Below are 14,343 nucleotides of genomic sequence, written 5' to 3'. Positions count from 1 at the left end.
ATACTGTAGTTAGGATCCAATCTTCCTAATTATTTGTAAGACATTGTTAGAAAATCACTTACATATTTGTGCTGATGTGTTCCAGATGACATTAGCATGATGCAGCTGAGTGCTGCCTTTTTTTTTTTTTTTCCAAGCTCACTACTTGAGATTCCACACCCCACCCCTTAAGTTGGTTATGCTCGTTATGAGCAATTGTAGATAATGAGTAACCTGAATGTCTCAACCAGACACTCATATATATGTGGAATTTTATTATAACAATGATCTTGCCTTATGGTGATTGTTTTGGTTAGATTCAGGTTTCTCTTTCAGTGTATGTAACATAACAGTGTGCACTTAAAAGAAAGCAAAACAAATCATGTAGAGTAAGATTTTAGGAACAGGATGAAATAAGTTGTCTAGAAGGAGAACAAGTAGTTTTTTTGGATAATTTTTAGAACCATAGTAAAATAATGATGGTGCTGTAAGAAGGATGTCTCCAACTATTTTTCAATAAGCTGTCTTTATGAACATTGATATGGCATCTTCTTCTTTCTTACTAGATTCTGACTGAACAGATTTGCACTCAAGTGATACATAAGCAACATCCTGACCCAGATTCAACAGTGAAGATACAAAATCCTCGTAAGAATGATACACATTTCTAAGTGCTCCCATAAGAAAAGTCTGCTCTAAAAAAAAAAAAAAACCACCACAAGAAAACCTATTAATTACATCCACCAGTCTTAATTCTGATCTCAGTTTTACTTTCTTTCATGCAAAAGGAAAGATAATGTGCATTTAGTTGCAGCTATTTAGGAAGTATGTCTCTATAGCTTTATGAAAGATGTTTTATGTGTCTAAATGTGTATGTAGTTCATCCTTTTTTGCTGTGTAGTCATGTTATGAAATACTTTTTCAAGACTTGTATGCGCAGGATACTTTGATTTAATACATGTTAAGGTTGCAAAAAAATTCTGATTGCCTTATTTAATGATGTCAGACTAAATTACCTGAAATATGGGAACAGCCTTCATCTTAAATTACATTCAGTACGACAACACTGGGTGGAAAGTAGGAGAAATGTATCTGCTCACTGTTTTGGTTAGCTTACTTTGTGAGAAATATCTTGATATGAAACTTTAGATGTCTTTTGAACTAAGAGAAAATACTGATCTCCTTTCCTGAATTATATGCATTATTAATGTGCTCTATATAATACAATGTACTTATGATAGCTTTGGAAGTTCATTTTTTTTCTGGTGAAAAAATAGATTTTTCACTTTCATAGCTGCTTTGTCATTAAATGTAGGTCATAGTTATGGGTTTGCTTCATGAGGAAAATGGGGGAAGAGAAAGGAAAGCAAAGCAGATACAGAGGAAGAATCTGGTTGCAGTATGCCATTTGCTTTCTGATAAATCTGTATGAAGCAAAAAAGTGAGATTTCTGTTACTTTCTCTTAAGATTTTAGAAGTTGGCAGTCGCTGCTATAATTAGTACAGATTATTTGTAGTGTGAGGTATGAGTCTGGTATTATCTAGGTCTAGTAGGAAGAGTGACTTCTAGAGTACCTTTAGAAGATCAGTGCTAGTATTATGAAATAAGGAATTTCTCCTTTTAAAGAAATTCTACAAGGTGAACTGAAACTATCACAGTGATCGTGTTTGAATTGCACTGTAATTTATTTACAAAGTTAACTTGTAACAGAGGCTGCCTCACTGCTTCAAAAAGTGGAATGTACCAACAATTTTAATTGTCTCCTAAAAAAATTAGAAAACGTTATGCTCATAAGATATGAAATTTTATGTCAGGAAGGTTTTTCCCCCTTTCTTAAACTTTGTTTTATAACAGAAATTGTTAAGTATAATTGAAAGATGTTCACATTCTTCAAAAATCCAGTATTGCTAAGGTAGAGCAAAATATATGCATTTTTCTCGTATATTGATTTTCTAACAGATGCATTGTATGATGTGAACTTCCTTAGAAAAAGGTTCTGACAGATTCTGGTAGCTTGTTGTTTGTCATGCGGTAACATTTCTGCTGCTTAAACTCGATAATTCAAAAAATTTGAGTATAATTTAACTTGGATTACATTTCCTTCAGCTGTATAGTCCTGCAAATCCCCCGATGGTGACCATGTTTGAGAAGTCTTGGAAGAAGGGATTTGTTAAACCTTCTACTCAAATAGAGATGTGCTTTTTCTCAGTATAAAACTTCTTTATGTAGCATCATTTTTCTTGTGACAATATTGGAAGATGTCCTGTATTTTATGCTGTGCTTAGTACTAATATTTTGTTGCTCATGAACTGTTTTACAGAGATTTTGAAAGTTATTGCCGTACTGCTGCGTAATTCTCCACAGTGTCCGGAAACTCTGGAGGTTCGGCGAGCCTTCCTCTCAGATATGATTAAACTTTTTAATAACAGCAGAGAAAATAGGAGGTAAGATACCTTACTACATGCACATGTATACAAAGTAAGTAACAAGGTCTCCTAATAAATTAGACTCGTTAAACAGTTTCATTGCTGTTCAGCAAATTCTGTACTATAGTCTTCAATATGTTAAATTTGAGAAGCTTGCGCATAGTAGTTGTTTTAAACATGTTGAATTCCTGACTTAGCTGATGTGTGTTTCTAAGATATGTTTTGAAATTTGATTAAATAACGTGGATGGATTTTGCAGGAGTTTGTTGCAGTGCTCCGTCTGGCAGGAGTGGATGCTTTCCCTTTGCTATTTTAATCCGAAGACTTCTGAGGAACAGAAGATAACCGAGATGGTGTATACCATATTTCGAATTTTGCTCTACCATGCAGTCAAATATGAGTGGGGTGGCTGGCGTGTTTGGGTGGATACACTGTCAATCACACATTCAAAGGTAAGTGTTTGAAATAGTTGGGAAATTTTGTTACGCTGTGTGATTAGACTTAGACCCTTAGAGTGCTGTATCGTACAATGAGATAGTCTTGAAGTGAAGGTCATAGTTAAATAAAAGCCCAGTGCTTATATCCGTTACTGGGCATGGCTTTAAAATATTGATGATTAAATGTTAATTTTGTTGTTTGAACACAAATCTTTTTTTGTTGTTGCCCAAATTGTCATAGTGTTAGTTTATGCTGAAAATGGCACATATTTTCTAAAATTAGAGTCAAATTTCAGGAGCATTTCTGAAAAATGTTAGTGCTCGTTTTGGTTTTTAATAATGACACGAACACAAGGTGGCGCACCATATCTATTTATAAACAAAAATTCCTTGTAGTGACATCAAAAGGCTGTAAAACAAACCAGTAAAAAGCAAAGAAATCCATGTTAAGACAGATGCTTCAGCTGTTAAGCTGCCATGGAATACAGGGTGAGAACACAGATCCTTACAGCATGAATGAGACTATTACCCTTCATTTTTCTTCTGTCTGATATTTTTGTCATTGTTACAACCAGAATCATAGAAAAAAAGTTACTAGTGGTTCTTTGAACAAGGCACCGTAGTATAAAAGATAACTGTCCTGCCTCTGCTAAACTGAAGAGTGAGGCCAGTGTGGGCCTTGTAATTATTCTGGTTTTTCAGAAATAGTTACCTAAGATGAATTAAATTGTAAATTAAATATTTCTAAATCTGTGGAACTTAACCATGTGAAAAGGACATCTGTGAATCTTAAAGATCACTTTATGATTCTAAGGAATTGTTAGCATTTCTGAGGTCCTTTATTTTGTATTAATTTTTTCTCAAAACAGGTCAGTCTCTGCAGACAGCAAAAATACTGTTATTTTGCAGCTCTATTTATGACATTCATAGTTCTATGGTGGGTTATTGGGCTATGGGAGACATACATAGAAATCTATAGCATAAAAGTGTGTGAAATAATATCATTAAATGGAATCCAGGTGCAAAGAATCCAGGGCCAAATTTTAACCCTTACAGAGATCAGGTTTTAGTTGTTGAAATATCCTTGATCTTTTGTGTTGGCTCTGCATCTAGAAAACCTGTTCCCTCTCTTTCCTCCAAGATGCAGAGGGCGTGGGTGGAGTAGATTGTTCAATGGCAAGCTGCAGCCGGAGTAAAGATCACTCGTGTCCTTTTCTAGAATCTGATATAATTTAAAGTGTTTCTTGTGATTGCTGGGGAACTGTCCTTGGGGAAAGATGCAGATGTGAGTGACGGAGGATCACCTTTCTACCTCTGTTATACAGAGCTTTGGTGTACTGAGTTTAAACATTACCTAGCACATTATCTTACAAGCTGTAGTTTTATTCTTAGACTCTTTTTTGTAAGATAATGTAATGTTGGAAATCTCCTTTAGCAGCTTCTATTTCAAAATTATTATATGGATTTTTGGTCATTATCTTCAGTGACTTAATATGGCTAATGAATGGTCTAGAGTTCATAGAGGAAAAACTAAGATTTTGTTGTGATGCCACAGCCAAATATTAAGGAAAGAAACCCCGGGTTTAGAAAATACAAAAAAAAAATGACGTACAGATAATGTTACTTCTGGGTTTGGGTTTTTTTGTTTTTAAAGTCTGTGTAGTTTTGTGCAATACCATAGTGAATGAGAAAATTACGTTCTTCACTCGTTTTTCTGATTTTTGGGTCCTGGCATGCTGGCATAGTGAGATATCCATAGTTGTAGAAGTAATTTCCTGTATCAGTTTTCCCAAGTCTAACTTTGTTGGCTTTCCAGTTGATACGTAAGGCTGTTTCTTCTTCCAACCTACTTCAGAGGAGGCTAGACAAAGGCAAATTTAGAAGTGTGTGAGTGTGGGCAGAGCCAGCAGCAGAACGGTGGTGTAATTTTGAAGGAATCTTAAAAGAGTTCAGTCTGTTTGGACATTGGTGCTAATATTATCCAGTTCCAGAAGCCTAAACAAAAATGGTTAAAAAACAAAAGCACCCAGAAACTGACTTAACGCTACTGATATGAATGATGATGCAATAATCAAGAATTTTAAAATTGGATTTTTTCATCTCTATTATGCATTTGCTGTTTAGACTTTATAATAAATAGTGCATGCAAGTTATGCAACTAACAGTAGAAAGCTAGATGATGTTTCATAACTGTCTTTTAATTACAGAAACTTAAACTGGGATAAATCAAAAAATGCACTTTGTGGTAAAACTGTACTAATCACTTGAAAATGTCTGCATAAACTGATGTTAATATCTAATGATAATGAATTTTTAATCCCTTTAATTTTACTTCTTTTGGATATTCTTGTATCCTGTTATACCAGTATTGAAACTGATAGATTCATACGTAACATAGTGTAGACATAATTCAGTGGGCAAATTGATGCTAAGTGCATCTCAGATATTTTTGATTTCTAGCATGCTTTTGAAGTAATGTGGGAATTGTGGTAACAAAAATATTTCCTTAACATTGCTAAGAGAATAACCAGTTTGTGGTTTTATTATTTCATCTCTAATTGTATTGGGTTACTGCTTATTTTCCCTTTTTACAACCCTTTGCGCCATTCTTGCCGCTAATTTACAACACTATTCTATGATAAAGAACTAGTATATAAAAGACTAGTGTTACAGTATTGGATAGGTTTTGCAGAGCTACACATCAAGATACATGCAGCTGCTATAAAAAGCCAAAGAAACTCAATTGCAATTTTATTGTCCAGTTTGATAGATTTCCTGCCACCTTTGCAGCAGGGAAGCTGTTTATCACTGTAACCCTCACCTCCAACAGCTGCACGTTTTATAAGCAGCAACGGCTTTTCTGGCATAATTGCACTGCGTTGGTTTTCTTGCTCTTGGAATTTAGAAGGTGCGTGCAGCCTTTTTACAGCCAAATTTCTCAGTGTTACTCATGTATTTTGCTCATTTCCATATTATATTTTTTTATGTTTTCCAAATATTAACACAGTGTATGCAAAGGTGTTTAATCTGTGGCTTCTAGTTCAATAAAAATGTTAATGAAAAAATTAAATCTCAACTCCAGTTTGTTCTAACTGGCCAGTGCTGAATTTATGACAGCATCCAAGAGCTTCTGTTTTTTAAACATTGTAACCATACTAGCTAGGCCTTAGTTTTTATCTGTCTAGCCATGTTACTTTGTAAAAAGGACCAATGATTTTAGGATTAATAGTAGGAAACAAGTAAAGAATGGTAGACAACTTGCCTTTGCGACCTTTCAGCTTCCCCAGGTTTTAAGGTAGTACAATGATTTACAAAGTATAATACACTCCTAACTAATCTGAATGTTTTAAACTACTGGGAAGAGCTAACATTTGCTTATTCCAGGCCTTTAAATGTATTTTACCACTTAAAAGTTGTTTCGTGTTACCATGTGATTCAGTTAAAGAGAAGATACTTGGGTAAATTCTGATACTTTTTACTTTTTTTTTATTAGCTCAAGAAATTTTCATTGAGTGAGACTCAGAAATGTTAATATATATAAGCTACAGTTTTATTGCTGTGTAAGTGGAAATTGCTGTATAAGTGGAAAACTTTTGTTCACTGAAGTGAATGGGAAGAAGTAATCTTAAAACGTTAGTACTGTGACTTTAACGTACAATGTATTTCTAAATTGTCAGTCTAAGGAAGTACAGTTGTAGTAAATACTGGTGAGCGTTAAGCACATTTGTAAGTTCTTTGGTGCTCTGCTCATTTAATACAGGAGAAAAAAAAAAAGGTGTGCACAGCATTTACCTGTTTACCTTCATCACTGTCAGGTGGGGGAGAACTGGCAAAAGCAACAGAAATTAGGTGGTGGAGGAATTGATATACGATGGAAATTTAAAAATTAATTTGCGGAGAAGTGAACATGGGTCAGTAGTCTTAGAAAGTAACAGGCCATAAGGATCTCTTGAGTCCAAGTCCCATTGGCATTCATGAGTTATTGAGGATGGTTTTGTCTCCATTTATTTCTCCCTATCCTGAAGGAGGCAGGATCTCCCACAGTGGTATGTGCAGGTGTTTTTAGCTCTAGGGCATTTTGAAGGCTTCAGATTTTCCTCAGTTCTCTGAAAAGTGTGTGCATTGCTCTGAGGGGAATCAGAGTCAGCTAGTCAAGAGGGTCATTGTGCTACTGCAGGTTTTTGGTTTTCAGTTGTGCAAAGACCAATGTATCAATGAGCAAAGCTGGGGGAGACGCAAATTAAGTAGCACACACGAGGTACTTTAAATATGGCGTTCATTCTTATGGTGTAAATAGTTGTTTATAAAAAAACATTGCTTATTCTAGATAGAAATGATTCTTGGGGGGTCACTTGACTTAAGGAGAGCAGAAGAAACTTGGAGACTAGACTGTGAAGCCTCCTTTAAATCTGTGTACCCTCCTAGATGTGTGGTTATGATACAATCCTTCACTTTTTCTAGGTGTTCCCTTGTTACAGCTTCTTTTGTAGTAGGTGTGTGGAAACACTTTTCCTAATCGATGCCTCTGAGGACAAGAAAGTATTTTCATTGTTCAGCAGCCAGAATAGGCGGGAGGAGGGATCTGTACCACTGATGAGCTCTTATGCAATGCAGCATGTATGGTTAATGGGGAGCTCCTCCATCTCATTATTCACTCGGTTTGAGTGAGTGGAATGTCATGAATAACACTGCAGGATGCTAAAATTTGACTCAAACTGAAAGAAAAGTGTGAAGTAGGGGGTGGGAATAGAGTGAGCAGCCTAAACTAAGAATTTATGAAGCAGGAAAGAACTGGATCAGCTGGCTAGAGGAAGAGGCACAGAAGCCTTAAAAGCAGAGTGTGACAGAGATTTGCTACTGGTTGAGAAATGCCAGAGATCTCAAAAAGAAGAAATGGGGAAACATTTGTAGTGGAAAGAACTGATGCATAAAGAGGCAAACAGCTATGAGTGAGTCTTTCTAAGCAGAGATTACCTCAACAGAGAAAGGATTCTTATCTGTATAACTGGGTATAAAAATCATTGGAAGACTGGACCTGTGTCTGCAGCCTCAAGAATTATTAGTGGCCTCCTTTGTTGTTGCTGAGGAGTTTGAGACAACCCTCCTCCATACTTCCTGCTACCTGTGTTCAGGTTGTGGCTGTGGGGACTGAATTGGGCATCTGGGCCGTGAGTTGAAGTGATGGATGTGGAGTCTCTGCTACAGGACTGCCAACAACACATAGATGGCCAAAGAGAGGAGTGCACAAGACCTATAGTTTGGTATTATGACAATGCAGAGTGGTAAACAGTGAAGTTAGTTACAACATATTTTTGTTAATAACTGAATATCGAATGTGTACAAGGCACAATTTGGCAGTCTACTGAACTGTAGGGATGGTGACAGGGATTGAGACAGAGAGGAGATATATACCTTAAGAGGATAATGAGCTCATGTCTTGCAATTTAAACAAATTAAAAGCAATAGCTGCATTAGTGAAAATGAGCGAATACGTTTGGTATGCTTTTTCATTTTGTTATTACGTGGTGATGTAACAGTAAGCTATACTTTGACTTGATTTACAAATAAAACGCTGCCAACATACATGAAATTCTTGGATAAGCAAAGACTTTTACAAATTATATTGACTAGTACTTGCTTTCTTATACTAGAAATTGTTTGCACGCATATTTTGTTCTCAAGCTGATGAGAAAAAAGGTGAAAGTGTTGCTACTTAGATGAAAATGCAGGAAAATGAAAATGTCTTGTTACAGTGGTTTTCTCCTTCCAGCCTTGTGTCTCAGTGAATGCTTTTTTGGTGGAAGCTTGGATTCCTTCTGGAAACTTCTTATATGTAGTGTCCTGCATAATATATATTAATTTGCATTTCTTAGATTTTTTTCTGTGAACCACTGAGACATAATCCAGAGATTCCTCAGGTCAGTGGGTTACAAACTGTAAATCAGTGTATGGTGCACACAGTACCTTTGTATCTTTCACTTCACTGAATTGAAAATTAGGTTTTATATCTTCAGATATTAGTGCCTCCCGTCTTAACAGACCTGTTTTTGTATGGGGATTAGTTTCCACTTTTGAACAGTTCGTGTTGCTATAGGAGAAGTAGAAAACAGGTCAATAAAGTCCTTGTTAAGTTTTAAAAATTTGTAACGCTTTCTGGAACTATGGTGAGTTTATTGATGGTGTCAGCAGCCCAGGAGCCAGTTTGCACTGAGCAGACTCTATAAAGAAAAAGCAGTACTATATAGTTGTTTGGCCTGTCTGGCAGATGTTCCCTTCCTTTCTCTACAAAATTGAAAAAAAAAAACCATGATAATGAAAAAAGGACAAAATCTTAATGTATAGTTGAAATATTTTCCCTGTGTTCTTTAATGCAAATGTCCATCATCTTAACCTTTTTCATTGCTGTATGCTGACTTTTCTTCTTGGCAATTAGTAAATGTTGGATGTCAAATTAAGTTGAAATTAATGAGAGGGAAATGTTGCAGTTGTTAGCTCACAAGTGTCTTTAGTAGTGCATAGAGATACATTCCAAGCATTGCAAACAGCTATGGATTAACCATCAAATGATGGTGAAAATTAATGACTGGCCTTTTAGCTCACTAATTTAGAACAATTTCTAGTAATTCATTTTGTATTATGAGCTTTACAGTTGCAAATACCTTAAGGAAAATAAAAAATGACTGAAGTACTTAAGGTTCTTTAAGCTAACAGTTGTCTTGTAAATTGTTGCATGCTTGCGGATCCTAATGTTTAATTGTTAATACCTTTTTATACTGTCTCTGCCTACTTCTATTCAGTAATCATAATTTCTACTTCATTTTGCATTTTTGTTGATGCTGCTTTTATTAACCTTAGGTGTTTTCATTGTAGGGTGTATTGTTTGGCTTTGTGAACTTGTGTGCTTTGTAAATGCCATGTCATGCAACAGAAGTGTGGAGGAAGAATTGTCCACTCCCTCCATTGTAGTACCACTGTTTCTTGGTTTCCTGTCAAACCAAATTACAAACTGCAGTGAGCAGTGCGGTTTATACAGGCTTACTGAGAAATTGGAGTTTACAAAGCAGTATTTCTGAAATTTATTTTCTTTTTTATATAAATAGGAAACCGCCGAACTTGAAATGCGTGTTTGAACAATACTGTTTTAGGTAGTCTGCATAATTTTGTGCATTGGTATTTAATTTGATATTATTTAAAGGACAGTATTTAATACAATAAATGACATGTATTCTTTCTGATGATAATGGTGGAAGTAGAAATTGCTATCCTTTCAAAGTGGATTTTGGGGTTGTTTTTTTTTGAGTGATGTTCTTCTGTAGTTCTGTACTGTCCAATTTTCTTTACCACTGTGTCTCTTCTTGTAGTTTCTTGCATGGTTCTTACATCAATGTCGGTTCTTATCAGATTGTGCTTGGATTTATTTGCCCATGAGTCTACATTGCCTATCTGTAATGATAAGCTATCTGTAATGACCTTCTTGCCGCGCCTTTTTTTTTGTAGTAGTAGTGATTAACAATCCTGAAGAGCACAGTTTGGTTTCCAGAGTATTGCTCTGTAATGACTTCCAAACCATTGTCTCTTCCCTGTCTCAGATGAGACTGATTGTGAAATTATATTGCATCCCTGTACCATACATTGTATTTTTAACAGTTGACCATAGCTGGACAAAGATGAGCTTGTTGCAAAGTTGGTTGCATCTCCAACCTATAGAGTCAGTAGAACTCGTAACTTTCGGAGGTTTTAGTTGGAAAAACAAAAGTGCTTGGTTTGTAATTCATGATTCACATGTTAATATTCAAAATTAATAGAAATGCCTATAGTGCCTATCTAACTTCAAGGTAGCACATGTAGGTTATTAGGAAAAACAAAGCATGCAACAGGAAACTCTTCTGAGACAAAAGAGAAAAAGTAGCATGGGAAGATTTTTGAATAATGAATGAATAAGATAAGTATATATTGCTAATAAATACTGGGGTCTTTGCTGAAACAGTGGCTAGTTTTAGATAGAATTTGGTTTTATGATTGTTTGGATTATAAAAAACAGGGAGTCTTAGATCTAAATGAACTTTTCTTCCAGCACTGAAGTTTTAAGTGTCTTTAAAATTAAGTGGGAAGTTGCAATGTGACGGAAAGAGCTTGGAGGCAGGGGACTCCATTGCTGGCAAAGAAATAAGAACTTAAGCTATTAAGTACAACTGGATCTTGGCTATGGCATGTTTATCAATGAGGCAGTGAAGTTTCAGTAAAGTACTATGAAGTATGACATGCATGTAACAATCTTGCTAGTAGCATGGAGATGTGGTAGGATGGCTCCCGTGTCTGGAGTGATATGATGAAGGGATACCAGTTCTTTAGGGAAGATGAGGAATCGGAGTTGCCCTTTATGTGAGAGAGCGTGCCATGGAACTCTGCCTGGGGATGAATAAGGAGCCAAGTGAGAGTTTCTGAATTAGGACTGAAGAGAGGACAGGTAAAGGTGACATAGTGGGTGTCTGCTACAGGATGCCTGACCAGGAAGAACAAGCAGATGAGATCCTCTACAGATAGATAGGAGCAGCCTCATGTTTGCAGGTCCTGGCTCTCATGGGCCTGATAGATGCTGCAGGGACAATACAGCAGGACATAAGCAATCCAGGAGGTTGCTTGAGTTCACTGACAACTTCCTCCTCCTCCAGGTCATAGAGGAGCCAATAAGAAAAGGTGTTTTGCTGGACCCTTGTACTCACAATGAACAAGGGGCTTGTTGGAAATGTGAAGGTCAAAGGCAGACTCGGCTGCAGTGAGCATGAGTAGAGTTCAGGATACTGAGGAGAGGGAGGAGAGTAAAAGCAAGCTCACAATTCTGGACTTACGGAGAGCGGATTTTGACTTATCTTCAAGCAAGACTGATTTAATGCTGTTAACAAAATGATAAATTTGATTGGTAAGAGAAAATCTGAAGCTGCAGTAGGCTTTTGTAAAGTAGATTAGCTTGGTAGCACACTAGGAGAAAAGTCAGCATTACAGAAAAAGAGTACATCACAGGTTATACGAACTCAGGTATAACCAACTGACCATTTCTCCAAAAGTTGTTGCGAGTGCTGTAGAGTGTGTGCATGGAGTGGGAAGTGAGAAGCCAGAAAGTAGGTTGCTTTTACTCCTGCACATTGGTTTAATGAGACTTACACTGGAATGATACATGAAAATATGAATATTCACACTGTTAAAGATTTTTTTGAAGAGCTGGAAAGGTTGTGGAAGGGTGTCACAGGAAGGATTCTAGTCCTTCAGAATGAAGGCTTATTCTTTTATAGATGGTCCTGTTACTTCTCCAACTTTTGGGCTTTTAAAAACATTGTTATGATATGTTAAAGAAAAAAAACCCTTTGAAAACCTGGTATTTCTTCCTCATTGAGGTATTTTTAATAACTCAGAAACGCAGACATAATTAGTGACTAGAAATTGATGCTAAGCTTGCAAAATGAAGGAGAATACTTTTTTTTTTTTTTTTTTTGAGATGGTGGAGTCGATTTGGAACAAATGACCCAGGAGAGATTTTATCTCTTGGTTTCCAAAACAAAGGCCGGACAACTTTCTGGATGTTGTCATCCAATTAGTATTAGTGGGCTTAATGTGCAGGAAAGTGGGTTAAAACCAAGGGCTGGATGATCTGATATTACTTTCTGGCCTTAACCTCAGTGATTACTTGAAGTGCTAGGGGAAAGCAGCTGTAACAGAACTGATATTGCGCTTTTAGAATGCATTTGAAATTATATTCCTTGATGCTTGCAATTTACTTTAACCACAGTGTTAATTTATCGAAGCACTTATGTAGATAGGGCTGCCAGAGCGTAGAACTTCATGTTGCTATTAAAGCTTGTTGTGTTTTGTAAGGACCAGTGTAAGCGTCAAGTGTTGCTTGATGAACCTCTTGCAACACGGTGAATGTGCTCTTTTTGCAAAGTGGATTTAGTAACTGCCAGCTCTGCAAAACATCTCTATGATTCATTCCATTAAGACTGAATTGTTGCTGTTATTGAACACGTTCTGCGAGTCATGTACTACTCTCCATTACACTCAAGTCTGAGCACTGAAGAAAATCATGTTTTGTAACAGGTCCCTCCAGCCACTCTCTTGTGATAATCTTCATGCCATCGTGCCTATCCCCATTTGTACTGGGGAGAGATGACAGCAGCAGTAATAGAAATTGACGTACATGTCTCCCTCATTTGCCCCTTTCCACGGGTGGGGGTGGGAGGGGAAGTGCCACTTTCATTTTCATCTTTATCTTACTTTGCCTTGGTTCAAGTGAACTACTGTAATAAGATTTTGAGGCTAGACCCGAGACTTATACAACAGTTTTGGAAGCAGTGCATAACCAGACTCGGATGTAGCTTAACAATGTTAAAAAAGTAAGTATGCAGTGTAACTAAAGCCTGCAAATACTTTGCAAAGGGCTTCTAGCAGTACTCAGATGGAAGAGAAGGGTCTGCGGAATGTGGAAAGAGGGACAGGCAACTTGAGAGGAGTACAGGAATGTTGGCAGAGCATGTAGGGATGCAACGACGAAGGCTAAGGCCCGCCTGGACTTGAATCTGGCAAGGGATGTCAAGGACAACAAGAAGGGCTTCTTCAAGTACATCAGCAGCAAAAGGAAGGCTAGGGACAATGTGGGGCCGCTGTTGAACAAGGTGGGTGCCCTGGTGATGGAGGATACAGAGAAGGCGGAGTTACTGAATGCCTGCTTTGCTTCAGTCTTTAGTGCTAAGGCAGGCCCTCAGGAATCACAGGCCCTGGAGTTAAGAGAGGAAGCCTGCAGAAAGGATGACCTTCCCTTGGTCGAGGAGGATTGTGTGAGGGATCATCTAAGCAATCTGGATGCCCACAAATCCATGGTCGCCGATGGAATGCACCCACGAGTGCTGAGAGAGCTGGCGGATGTCATTGCTGAGCCACTCTCCATCATCTTTGAGAGGTCCTGGAGGACAGGAGAGGTGTCCGAGGACTGGAGAAAGGCCAATGTCACTCCAATCTTCAAAAAGGGCAAGAAGGAGGACCCAGGGAACTACAGGCCGGTCAGCCTCACCTCCATCCCAAGAAAGATGATGGAGCAACTCATTCTAGAGGGTCATCATGAAGCAAATGGAGGAAAAGAAGGTTATCAGGAGTAGTCAGCATGGATTCACCAAGGAGAAACCATGCCTGACCAATCTGATAGCTTTCTACAATGGCATGACTGTCTGGGTAGATGAAGGGGAGAGCAGTGGATGTTGTCTACATCGACTTCAGCAAGGCTTTTGACACAGTCTCCCATAACATCCTCCTAGAGAAGCTCAGTAAGTGTGGGCTGGATGAGTGGTCAGTGAGGTGGATTGAGAACTGGCTGAATGGCAGAGCTCAGAGGGTTGTCATCAGCAGCTCTGAGTCTAGTTGGAGGCCTGTAGCTAGTGGTGTCCCCCAGGGGTGAGTACTCAGCCCAGTCTTATTCAGCTTATTCATCAATGACTTGGATAAAGAGTTAGAG

General features: G+C 37.6%; 1 protein-coding gene across 5 annotated transcripts in view; it reads left to right on the top strand.

The window, feature by feature from the left end:
* LRBA (LPS responsive beige-like anchor protein) overlaps positions 1 to 14,343 on the top strand; it is a 423,407-nt gene that overhangs the window by 70,860 nt on the left and 338,204 nt on the right. For all 5 annotated transcript variants that reach the window (XM_075421117.1, XM_075421115.1, XM_075421113.1 and 2 more), the window contains exons 20-22: positions 546 to 627; positions 2,301 to 2,424; positions 2,666 to 2,858. In XM_075421117.1, the coding sequence (XP_075277232.1) occupies positions 546 to 627; positions 2,301 to 2,424; positions 2,666 to 2,858 (399 nt within the window). The remainder of the gene's footprint in view (positions 1 to 545; positions 628 to 2,300; positions 2,425 to 2,665; positions 2,859 to 14,343) is intronic.

The sequence above is a fragment of the Opisthocomus hoazin genome, chromosome 5, assembly GCF_030867145.1.
Source record: "Opisthocomus hoazin isolate bOpiHoa1 chromosome 5, bOpiHoa1.hap1, whole genome shotgun sequence".
NCBI classification, from domain to species: Eukaryota; Metazoa; Chordata; class Aves; order Opisthocomiformes; family Opisthocomidae; genus Opisthocomus; species Opisthocomus hoazin.
Note: the sequence above shows the minus strand (reverse complement) of the source record. Positions and strands in the feature narration are given on the sequence as shown.